Source organism: Acartia tonsa, chromosome 5 (genome assembly GCF_053477335.1).
Source record: "Acartia tonsa isolate MP-2025a chromosome 5, ASM5347733v1, whole genome shotgun sequence".
Lineage (NCBI taxonomy): Eukaryota > Metazoa > Arthropoda > Copepoda > Calanoida > Acartiidae > Acartia > Acartia tonsa.
The window spans coordinates 5,914,913-5,928,000 of record NC_137264.1 but is presented as its reverse complement, the minus strand read 5'-3'; the positions used below and the strand labels follow the sequence as shown (position 1 = coordinate 5,928,000).

The following is a 13,088-nucleotide window of genomic DNA, read 5'->3' as shown; positions in this document are numbered from 1 at the left end:
GACCCACCAATCTTCATTTTAGTTTTAAAAACAAGAAGTTTTTTTGGGGGGGGAGGGGTGTTTCTAGGGGCAAGAAGAAGCTTCGCCATAAAAGAAAACCAAGTCGGTTCAGCAGTTTGCGAGATTTTAAGCTAGAGACACATATTAAAGTTATTAATTTGCTACTTAATAACATATATAAATAGATGTCCTAGTTATTAAATCAATTTATTACATTTATTATTTTTCAGACAAAAATGTTGTGACAATGAAAATGTAGTTCTTTTTTGTTGATATATGGTGAAAAATAACCAATCAATCATATCTGTTACTTATTAACTAATGGAATATACAAGGTTATTAATAGAACTCAGAAGATTTATATATATCCGCATGGTAAAACTTACATGGATGGGGGTTTAATTACCTCGCCCCCTCTTCATTATTTTTTTAGGGGGGGGGGGGGGAAGACTGAGTTTTTGAGCGAAAAGACAATTGTTTACTTGATTTATCAAATTGATGTTATGTCAGTCACAGCCACGCTTTATTAAAGCCATAAAGACCACAAAAACCTTGAAATTTTATTACGATAGAATGCTTACAGCTTTGACAGGGATTTAGTGGGGTGCTCTGTAATAATCGAACCTTTAATAATAACCTTGCAGAAGACTAGAGCCTTTTATTCCTCAGACTACTTCTGCTGTTTCGTTGTTGTAAGTGCACAGACTTTACAGTCAGTTCTAAAGATAAAAAATAAAACCAACATCACAGCACAGTTACAATGAATCCAGAGCACAAATTGTAATGTGATTCTAATCTGAAAAAAATCTACGAAAATCTTATAGTTATCAGTAATGAAGAAATGTGTGTAAATCCATCATAATGAACACTAGGTATATAATAACTTGATATATTATATCACATCAACTGTACACTTTTTTAATTGAAGCTTCTCTATAATAAGGGTGTGAAAGTTCGCTCGCTCCACGAGTCAAACAGAGTTGATCGGTAATTTAAGTACATTGGAATCAGGAGAGTTGACAGGGTTTTGCCAGGAGGTGAAAAATTTTACAACAGCCTATATCCCCCATCTGCACACTTTGAATGTAGATTCCCTTAACAGTAAGGTCAAATCTGTATATATAATATAATTTTTATAATCGCATCTAAATAAAAAATGTCATTTTCTTACCTCTAAAGATAATAACGGCTTTGCCTCTAGCCTATCGTATTTAAAAGTGGTGAAAGATGGCAGAACAATAGCACAAAACCATCCCAAAACTTAAATATAAAAATAAAATAGATAAGACCTACGTGAAGCTTTCCTTAAATAGACTATTCAATGGAATTAAAAGTTTTATAGATAAAGATACCTCTTTCCAAAAAATAAAAATTAAATTTTACAAAAAAAATTAAGTTAATTATATAAACATTTGCAAGGTTAAAAATGAAAGAACTTGACTCTAGTTCTGTGGAGAAGGAACAGACACAAGATTTTGTTAAAGAGCTCAGGTATTTTTCTTAATAAAAGTAGTAAGATGTCTCTCTGTCTGTTTGTCTAACACAATATTCCCGATTCACTTTGTTTTGTTTCATAAAGAAACATGTCATTTTGATGTACTTTAACTGGTAAGCTACTTTCTTCCATTCTGATAAGTTAGGATATGACAGAAAAGTTTAATATTTGTAGAGTAGCTTGACTTATAATGTTTTAAACAAAAATAATAATCCTAATATAAAAGTAACAAGATGTATGTCTGTGTGTACCGAAGGATCTCGCTAACCACTGAACCGATATGATTCTCCTTTACAATGTAACTTCTCATATTATTACCAGGAAAAGTTTAAAACTATTACGGGGGATAGTACCACCAATCTCTTTCTAAAGAAGTCGGTCCAAGAAAATGTGACCTTCCCCAATTTCAAAACTTAAATTCAATTGGGGGGTCGACTACTCAGTCTCATCCATTACCTTAAGTGCCCCTAGAGGCCTCTAGGGGGCGTAGCCGCTAATAGTCTGATAAACAAGTTAATGTAATAAAGGACGTCTGGCAAAGTTTTAGAAATATCAGACCATAGATTCCATACTTAAAGTTCAAGACCTGTCCCTGACGAAGTGATTGATGGTAAACAAAACTTCGCCTTCTTTAGATTAAAATTATTGGTTGAAAAGTTTTGACACTGCTACTTTGAACCAACCAATGTCAAAATTTTATCAAAGGTCAAAGGTTTTTATGCCAAAGAACCTGAAACAAAAATCAAAACCATTTTTTAAGGCGGTTTGACTTTTGGCGGAGCATCATAGCAGAATGTTTGGGAACTTATTTTCTCTTATTTTTATCCTCAGCCGCCTCTGCACAGGAATCTATACTAGAGAAGGTAATAGTTATTTCTCGCATCGTATTATAAACAGCTTTCCGCGGATATAGAATGTACAATTATAAGATTAAAACCAGTTTTTTAGCCCGTGCCTTCGGCATCTCGGGGCTAAAAAAACTGGTTTTAATCTTATGATTGTACATTTCTATATTCGTAGAAAACTGGATATAATACGATGCTAGACATAGTTTTTTCGTATGGATGAGAACCGGTTCCTATCCACCGGATTCGAATGAATACGAGAAAAATTATTATATTATTCTCCACTGTCGCTTTTGTGCCAATGGATATAGAATACATGGAGATTGTGTGAATTTCCTACATACACTAGCTGCTAATACTATACACCCCCCTTTAAGACTTTACCCCCATTCTCTCCACTGACCATGGAGGAACGAATTGACCAATATCTGACTATATTAACCACCTAAATTGAAGACAAAAATTCCTTGTCAAAATATCTACGTATTCTTTATCCATTTGTGTACAATACCAAAACTTAAAGCACTTTCTTGACATCAAATTTCAGTTTTTTTTATTGATTTAGCCTTTTTCTAAAATTGATAATTAATGAACTGATAGTCGAAAAAGCTGATTTTCCTATTATTTAGCCTTCTTCGATTTGCTATATTATTCAAATTTTGGATTAGTCTAGTATTTCTTGGGCTAGTGTTCCTAACTTTCTTGTTTTTTATTCTTTATTTTAATATATTCTAATCTTTATTTTTCTAGAATATTCCAGTATTTCTTGGGCTAGTGTTCCTAACCTACCTATTTATGCCCGCCTCTGGTTCTCACTTGAATCCTGCCATATCATTCAGTAAAATGTGCCTACAGGAATTCATAACAATTCATTTTAACTATCTTCCAATTTGATAAATCAACAGCAGATTTCTGTACAGAACTCTGATTCACAATACAGTTTGGAGATATACATAAATAACTCTAACATTGACAATTAACTTTTTATAAACTGATATGTCAAGCTTAATCTTCCTTAATATCTATATCCTTGTTAAATTACTAGCGGTTTCGCCCCTAGCCTCTAGGGGCTTTGCCCTAAGAGGCAAAAAAAATTTGGTAGGTGTCTAAAAAAATGATGTGAGTATCGAAATAATTACATCTTCTATTATCTACCCAGCGAAAAAATTGCGAATGGGTCGCAAATTTTCTCGAATAGAGTAGAATTATTTTTAAAAAATTAAGGGGGATTTTTTGTTTTTGGGGAGGTCCCACCCCGCAAGAAAATAGCCTAAAACCACCACTGGAGCAGTATGTATATTCCCTGAAGAGTAGAATCCAATCGGTTTAGTGGTTACCACGATCTTAAGGGACGGACGGACAGACGGATAGACATCATTCTACTTTGTATTTTAGATATCATTTTGATATTTATATTTTTGAAAATACATTGTCTTGAAATAAGCCACTTGAAGCTAGATTAAGCTGCTATTTTTTTCTGACATTAATTTTTAAGGATAAAATGAATATTATGAATGTTGATAGGATATATCACCAGTACGAGCAATTCTGTACATAGGGGCCCAGTGCGCAGGCGCAATCTCTGGCTGCGGTACAGCAGCTGGTGTTCTAGGCCTTCAGGTAAACAACAGGACTCTTTTGATTTAACTATGTAATAATGACCTTACTTTTACACCAATAATTATAATGTACATTTTTCATAGGAAAAACATTAAATAATTAACCAGAATAAACAATAAAAAAGCATCTAATAGAAAGCAACTTCTTTTGTTCTTTGCTATTGCTTTACTTAAATTTTAAAAAAAAATACGACGAAAATTCTACAATTTTACATTTTGATATAGTTTAAATTTTACAACTAAATTGTTACATGTCCAGTCTATCCTAAAACTTAAAATAAACTTGGGCAAGATCTTAAAGACTTGGTAAAAAGTTTGTTGGCTCAAATTAAATGTAGTTTAATATGTACTTCTCATGCAGGTCTACGTTTACTAAGTTTTATAAAAAACTTGGATGACAATATCCATAAAAGCGAAGCTCAATCGGACATATATAATTATATAATGTATTTAAATAAAAAATCCAGTATCAAATGAGATTATGAAAATAGAATAACTATACGATAATATTTTAAATTGAACTAAAAACCTATTAATGTTGCATATAGAGTTTTTACGATCTGTAAACTAATCTTTACAGGAGTCATCACTCCAAATTTATAATCGATGAGACAATTCTAACATACCTAAATTAATGATAAGAGCTATCCGCTACATATGGACGGATGGACCTACCTAAATTATAGAAAAGCTTCGCCTTTAGAAATAAAAGTAATCTGAAAATGGCCAGTACATTGGAAATACTTTTTATAATTTTTTTGAATTTCTTAAAATACTAATTATTACAACTTTGTTAATTTTAGTTGAAGCCTGGGATAACAACACTAAGTGACCTGGGACCAGAATTCATTGTTGCTTTTATCATCTCCATAGCTTACTTTCATTCAGTAGAACAGCCACCAGCTGAGGCAAGGCAAACATCAGGTCACATATGTCAATCAAATTGGGGAATGGTTAAAACAGACAACTTTCTTCGGTCATCTTTATAAAAACTTTCATTCAGTAAAACAACTGAAGCCAGTGAATCAAAAGGTTTATTATAAAAAAAGCCACTTACTTTCTTCTCCATAAAACACTTTTATAGAAAACTTTCATTCAGTAGAACAGCTAACAGCTGAAGCAAGCCAGTCATAACACTTTAATATATTTTTTGACACTGTAGGCATCTAATGGCACTTAAAAATATTTTTAGGTATTTATTTCTCTAGGGTGTGTTGTGTACCATCTCTCAAAATAGTTACCTATAAACTTTCCAGAACCTATGAGAAGTTATATTGTAAAGATCATGTTACTTTTTTGTTAGGATAACATACATCAGTTATCAAAATTTCATGTGATTTAAATAATAAGAAATAGCAAATTAGAAATATTATGGTTTAGTTTTATTATAGATTCCCTAGATGCAAGGGGCACTGTCACTAGTAAATCACAAAGTAAGCATTCTTTATTTTAAAAATGGCAGGAATCCTATCTTCCTTGTACTTTTTTGCAGTTTATCTCTGTGATGCATTTTTTTCTTAGATATATGATTTTTTATGATTGATGAGTTTTCATATTTATTATATACAGAGAAGTTAGCCATGGAATTTTTATTATACACAAATATTTCAAGAACTCTATTACATATTTTTCTATCTATCTATTATATTTTCCGACTATTCTTTATTCATTTATTGTCTCTTTTATACTTTTAAATTAAAGTTACTTTACATAATCCAATTAATCCGTCTGATTTTTCTTTTATACTTTATAACTTACTTTGTCCGTCAGTCTGTCAATATTACTATAGAAGAGATTTGATTACTACGGGGGAAATATATTTTTTTTGTTTCTAAAGAAACAGTTCTGATTTATTTTGTAAAAATCTCCGCACTAAATGTAATAAAATTACTTGTTAAAAAGTATAATATTTAAAAACTATTCTATTAATCTAATAATTTTTCCACATAAATATAAATATTTTCACTTTTACATAAAATTGCAAAACTTTTTCTTCATCATTCATTCTCAAAACCCCTTTTCTCTCTCTCTCCATCTCTCTCTCTCTCTTTTTATCTTTTTTGTCTACCTCTTCCCCCCCTTTTTTGCCACTAAACAAGTGCAAAGGTGTTCAATAAAAGCGAAAACTAATATCCTGAAACTAAATATTATGAGAGAAAAACACATCGATCTGTACATTTTTAATTTTTTTCTTTCTTTAATAAATATGGTGGTGGCCTTCTGGCATACCAAGTTGAATACATGACGTATTCACAAAAGTTTAGAGTAGCTTCGCTAGCGCAGAAACAATTTTCCCCATGTCATTTTAGTTGTCAATGTCAATAATCACTTACTTTGTATAAACCAGGAATATCAGTATAAGCAAATAGAACATTTTTTTAATCATTAAAATAATAAAACATAGTAATAAAAAAGCTTTAAAAAGGTCCCAGGGTGGTTTTAGGCTATTTTTTTCAAGATTTAATTCTTTGGCACAGCCGCTAGTTCATATAAAATATAAGCAATATTAAAAACAAATAAAAAATATAAAACCTGATGTTTTTCATGCACAAAGGCGGCCATTTTTGTTGGCATCAGCCACGCGGCGGTTTTGACGGCTGTCGACAGAATCTGGATAAATCCGGTCAGAGCTTTCGGTCCGGCTTTCCTGGCAAACCAGTTTAGCCGGCACTGGGTAGTCTGGCTGGGAACTGGTTTGGGGTTTCTCTCAGGTAAATTTTTTAAAGTATTTTTTAGTGAGAAATTATGTTTATATGTACATTTGTATACGCTAATTTTAACCCCTTTAAATTTTTCAGAAGTGTACCTAAAAAGGCTGAAATGTAAAATATAAAATAATTGTATAGTTCAAAATTTTAGATGTAATTTTTGTTAGTGTGTTAGATGTATATTGGTAAATTTGAAAATTTGAGCCAGATGTACATCAAAACAAACCATTTTCACAAAAATGCATTAAGTGTATTTCTGCTGGTTGTAAAAGTGTCATGTACACTTTTATATTTATTCATGGATTTTTTAATGAATATAAACATAAAAATTAGTATATTCGTTTAGCTAAAATGTAATTATCTGTAAATTTAGTTTTTTTTCAGTTTCTAGTATAAATATTATAATAAGATCATATTCACATTATTTTGTACAAAGATATTATTAATATATTTATTAAATATTGAGAAAAAAAACTTTTTCAATAATGAAGAAAGTTTTATAATGTTATTACTCCTGAAAAACTGTATCATAAGAGTTTCAAAATCCTCCAATCTGTCAATATAAAATGTTATTTTTTATAATGACATAATTTTCTCTGTATTCAATAAAGATAGAGGTCTGGAACTTTTGTGAAAATTTCTCAAATCAATGAGCATCTATTCCATAACTAGCTGTATCTGTCTGTCTGTTCATAACACTGAATATCTACTCTAAAACAAACTTTATCCTTTTTTATGCAAAGGTTTAAACAAAATGGGATTAATGTAACGTATTTTGTCCTACTGTTTGGCTTTTGTGATTTAATTTTGAGTATAAAAACCACTGTTCTTAAACTCTTCCACTAACAATCTAATAGAAAGTTGTTAATATGTATAGATTACTATTTTATGTAAATGTGAATAATATTTCAATTATCATAGATTAGTAAGGCTAATATTATAGGATGTCTCAGGGATCTGAGGGGATAAGACAATGGCCGATAAATTTATGTACATCCGAATAGTTATACTCCAAATTACCCCAAATGTAGATAACATATAGTGGTTGAAACATATGGACACTCAACTTAATGTAACAAGCAATGTAAATTCGACAAAAGTCCGCCAAGTTGTTTAGCCAACAAATAAGAAAACATTATTATAAAACCTTGGAGACTGGTGTAATAAATACCCCAATGTCCCCCTCCTCCCTGAGGTTATCTTTTTGAATGTATAGTAATGACAGTGCCCCTAGCTTCTGATATTTGTAGAGAGATTATTCTAATAAAAAAATATATCATTTCATTTCTATGTTCTCAATAGGTACCAATGTCTAAGTTATTATTGGATTCTAATTATTATACTAACGGCCATGCCCTGAGAGGCCTCGAGGGGAACTGGAGATGGAGGTGGGAAGGGAGTTGTACTCAACCGACACCCAGTTTTTATTTGTTTTATATAGGTGTTTTATATGAGAGTGTGGTAATTTTTTTCTGGAGGCGATTTACCTTAGGAGGGGGGATGATACCCTCCCCCTAAATACCTTCCAAGGATCTATGACAAGCTACATCGTAAAGGAGAACCATATCGGTCCAGCGGTTAGCAAGGTCCTTCGGCACAGACAGACAGATAGACAGCCAATTACTTTTATGTCTGGAGTATAGAGTAAACAAATGTTGTTAATATATGTTATTTAGCAACTCTACATATAATGTACAATGAGATATATAAATTTTGACATCTGTGATTGGTGGATGGAAAACTATCTGCGCTCTTATTGAAGAAGCTTAAGTGTCGTACATCATTCAACCAATTAGAGCGCAATCCAGCTATCCTATTGGTCAAAATTAATTAACTTAAATTGCATTTCCGCTTTTAGATAAAGAATTATACAAAAAACGAATTTTATAAAAAAAATCCTTAAATTTTTATGTAGATTTCAAATCTCCCTCTAGCACTAAAATTCCTTCCAACTTATATATCTTACTGTACAATGATTTCAGGTGGTATCTGTTACAAGTTTATATTCCATGAGAGTGTCAAGGATCAAGATAAGAGAAAAGTTAAGAAGGATGATCACAAATATATTGACAAGGACAATCATCACACAGAGGTAAACACAGTTTTTATGATATATTAAAAAATAGATTTAAAAATTAAAATTAAATTGTTGGATTGTCAAGAGCAAAGAATTATGACCATAGATATATTTTCAAGAACAATTATCATTCTGTGATAGAAAGATCAAACATGAAGGATAAACAACACATCAATAGCATATGTACAGAAATATATGCAGCAAAACTATGAATTACATAAAAAGTTGTTGACTACTTGATGGTTAGATCATTAGATAGATATCCTTATAATAAAGTAATAGGATGTTTGTCTGTACCGAAGGGTCTTGATAACCTCTGAACCATTATAGGTTTTATTTAAAGGTAGGCTTCTCATAGGTTCTGGGAAGTTTTATAACTATTTCAGGGGAGGATAACATAACCCTCCTAGTAGAATAAATAAAATAACATGTTAAACAATGAAAAAGTAAATTTACATATTAAGGAGGCCCCAGCCCTACCCCCAATTGTGCAACCCTCACACAAGATGAATGGTCAAGCAGGAAAACCTACAGCAACAATACAGAAAGAAGTGCAGGAATATTGGAAACACAATAGTATTTAATTCTAATTGATTCATTAAATATTTACTCTCAGAATTGATGATTTATCCTAGATGGTCAATCTTACACATTAATCCAATAGAATTTAAATTTCAAGTAGAGAAAGATTGTTGTACATTTTCAGTTACATATGCTAATGCTAATGTTGTATGGGTGAGTTGCACCTAGACTGAACAGATAACTTCTCAACTCAAGGCATTCTCCCATCTCTACTTTTTTATGTCTTGTGCCGAATAAAGCAGGTAGGTACCATTATTAACCTCTTTGGTATAACGTGGATTCGAGTTGCATCCTTCCCATCAATTTCCTTGGCACTTTACTTAGGAATTGTGGGTAATTTACACTTCAAACTTTTTTGTGGAGAGTTATGGTTTCGTGATTTTTCAGTCACGGTGTCATTGCGATAATTAATGCAACCAAAGCATGAACAAGACGCTGTATCAGCAATCACTGACGCCACATCAAATCTTAGGGACTTTTCAATCAACCTAGGATCCAAGCATGACTCCTAGTCGTTGAACTAACAAACGTCACTAATACACTAGTGACCTACTACACAATGCTAGTCCATAAGGACTTTTCAATCAACCTATGACCTTACAGCATTTTTCGCTCACTAGTGCACCATGCCAAGGACCACCCATGCATACCTGATTTAGGGCTAAGGCTTCCCCCCTACTCTTACTCCAAATCTCTAACACCAGAAAGAGCAGTAGTTACTAATTTTACATCTTTAGTATTGATGCAGTCCGGGGACTCGAACCCGACACCTCCCCAACAGATAAGCGAATGCTAAACCACTAAGCCATATAAGTCACATATAATATAATCCTGTGGTATGATTTACATAAAGAAATGTTTTGACGTTATAACTTCCCCTTAAGACATCTTAAGTAATAAAAGTATGTGAACTATCTAGCTAATAATTTGTTTGGGCTGTCCTACATTTCTATTGGTTTAATAAAGAAATTTATTATCTAAACTTTCTAAATATTTTACTCACATGTCCATTATTATTAAGATTAATTATGTATCCTACATATATATTCAACAAACAAAAATATAATTCTATAATCTATTTATGTATATTGTATATTAGCATTTTATTCAATTATTACCTTCATGAAATTATTTTATCAAAAATTTTTCCTTGGCTTCTAAACAGATCTTGTTTCTAAATTACACACAATACAAAAATACAATGGTTTTACAAACAACAGCTTAGAAATTTTAAGACTAAACTTAAAAGAATTTTTATTCCAAGATAAACATATATTTGAGATTAGACTAAATTTGTCTAAAATGAATATTATAATTAAATTGGATCTGCCAGTATCATTCATTCATGGAAATATCATATTCCAACATCACACTCAAGTTCCCAGGATCATACTAAAATAACCAACATTATAGCTGAGATTTCTAAATATAATACTTTTATTTTTAAAAGAAGTATAGATTTATTTTTATTTTTATTTTATTTTGATTATCTTATATACATTATTTGCTATTTGAATTGTTTATAAAAATCCTTGAATCAAAGTTCCAAGCAGGCCATGAAAACCAATAAAAACAATGATGACAACATCCATAAAAGCGAAGCCCTGAAACGGTAGTACAAACAGACATTAACATTTGTATAGTGTCTGAACTGAATAATCAGAATATAAAAGTATAAGAGTCGAAGCAAAATTTTAAGTAAATTTGTTGAAAACTGCTTGATTCAGGATAATGTTTATGGACATACTTAAATTTTTAGGACTTGATTATAGAGTTGCTTTGCTTATAATATTGTTCTTTGTTGTACCAGGAATCAATATACCAAAAATCAGATCAAACGGATAATTAGAGCACATAAAAATTTGTTGTTAAAAAAGTAGAAAAATCAACATGTTTAAATGGACGTACGGACATTCTAGTAATGATTATAGAGTTGCTACGCTTTCTAAATTGTACCTAACTACTACAGGAATCATCATGCAAAGTTTGAAATCGATAGGACAATTCTAACATGCCTAAATTAATGAATAAAAGCTATCTATCTCGAACGGATGGACGGACAGACCGACCCTAATTATAGAAAATCTTCGCTTTTAATAAAATGTTATTTTAGTAGTATTGTTAAAACATTTATACTCATCTTCTTCAAGAATTTGGATTCTCAAATTTCACTTCCTCATTCATTCTTCTTTCTCATCCTTTCTTTTCAATTAAAATTTCTCAATTCTTTTCATTATCAATCTTCCTTCCTTTTAAACCTTTAAAGGAGAGAATCTAACCAAACAAGGTCTATTAGTTAAATTGTATCAACCAATTTAATGTGTTTTCTAAAACTAAAAAAAAAGGATCGTATCTACTGTTTCATAACAATTAAATGTCACCCCATAAAATTAGATAATTGTTTTGAAATAAAAAAAATATAAATATTTTTTTAGTAGTTTCTGATATCTTACTTGAAATGAACAGAGAAATATAATGATTTCCAATAAGTTTACCAAACAGGATCACCTTGATTACTACGGAACCCAATCAGACCATGAGTTGCTGTACCCTGAAGAAATTGTAGCCTCGTTCCCGCCATATTATGCCAACACCAACAAATCCTCGAAACCTATAAAGTCACGCGGCAAACAGCGCGCAAGTACAAAGTCGTCTTGCTACTATAACCTAGGCATTGTTTCTTTTAATTCATAACTTCAGTAAAAAGTCAGTTTTACTTACAATTAGTTTTCAGAAAATATAACATTTCGAAACTTTAATTCATAGTTAGAAATTGACAATATTAGAATAAAAGATAAAAAAAAATGAGAAAACTTAAAAGGCAATGAAAAATGTGTGTCCAGAAAATGAGCGAAGTTTGACGGATGATGAGCTACACAGAAGTTCCAGGTAGTAAGTACAGTTAAATGACGGAGTAACTTTGCTGTTCACTCATTAAACTTATATGGAGGTTGCTAATGTCTTTGCATTTAAATAAGCTTGTTATGTCATTTTACTAACAAATCCAAACAATATAATATTTACCTTTTCTGCATATACCTTATTTTAATAACTCATCACTCACTAATAGACTCATTATAAGTTGAATTATACAATGGCACAACTAACTATAAAAAAGCATAACTTTTTATATCAAACTCTTTGTAATCTCATCATTGGTGTTAAAATTGCCAAAATTTAAATGCTTCATATGATTGTACTTATCATCTGAATGATTTGAAAGTTTCAACGATTTTAACTTTACTAGTAAGTGCGCCCCTAGCCAGCCTCTCAAGGTCTAATTATTTGATAAGGGCTTCATTAAGCTGACACCACCCTAAGGCTAATAGTAAACATTCCTAACATGTTTGCGCACTTTAACCCACCCTTTTTTTAGAGATCCTTAGATAGCAACAAATAAAAAATTTCAAATCTCCCTCTAACATTAAAATTCTTTTCAACTTATATATCTTAATAGACACCCATGTGTCTATAATAAAATCTTTATTTTCAACTCTTAATTAAATAACCCCGTAACTTGCTAGACAATACAAAAATTGGAAAGTCAGATAAAAAAAGAGAAAAAGTTAATTTATATCAATATCTACTTAGGGATATCAGGATACGAAAACGTCCAAGCTTTTTACTTTTTTGGGAGGGGGGGGGGGAGGCAAAAACATGGAAAGGTAGGGGGGGTAATTTTATTTTTATTTCCCAGAAGGATAAAATTTACATGATGAAGTCAGGGGGGGGGCGGGGGGGGGGGGGTGTGTAAATTTGTTT

At 31.4% G+C, this 13,088-nt stretch overlaps 1 protein-coding gene across 3 annotated transcripts in view; it reads left to right on the top strand.

Moving 5' to 3' along the window:
* Positions 1–228: 228 nt before the first annotated feature.
* LOC145318607 (uncharacterized) overlaps positions 229–13,088 on the top strand; it is a 28,575-nt gene continuing 15,715 nt past the window's right edge. Inside the window, exons 1-12 of one of the 3 annotated variants that reach the window (XM_080159993.1) lie at positions 229–335; positions 648–872; positions 1,420–1,491; positions 2,256–2,358; positions 3,091–3,197; positions 3,867–3,960; positions 4,763–4,867; positions 6,514–6,670; positions 8,650–8,759; positions 9,209–9,303; positions 11,831–11,997; positions 12,170–12,215. In XM_080159993.1, coding sequence (XP_080016119.1) covers positions 862–872; positions 1,420–1,491; positions 2,256–2,358; positions 3,091–3,197; positions 3,867–3,960; positions 4,763–4,867; positions 6,514–6,670; positions 8,650–8,759; positions 9,209–9,303; positions 11,831–11,997; positions 12,170–12,215 — 1,067 coding nt within the window. In that variant the 5' untranslated portion in view covers positions 229–335; positions 648–861. Of the gene's footprint in view, positions 336–644; positions 873–1,419; positions 1,492–2,255; positions 2,359–3,090; positions 3,198–3,866; positions 3,961–4,762; positions 4,868–6,513; positions 6,671–8,649; positions 8,760–9,208; positions 9,304–11,828; positions 11,998–12,169; positions 12,216–13,088 lie in introns of all 3 variants that reach the window. The other 2 variants (XM_080159994.1, XM_080159992.1) reach the window with 2 other exon arrangements.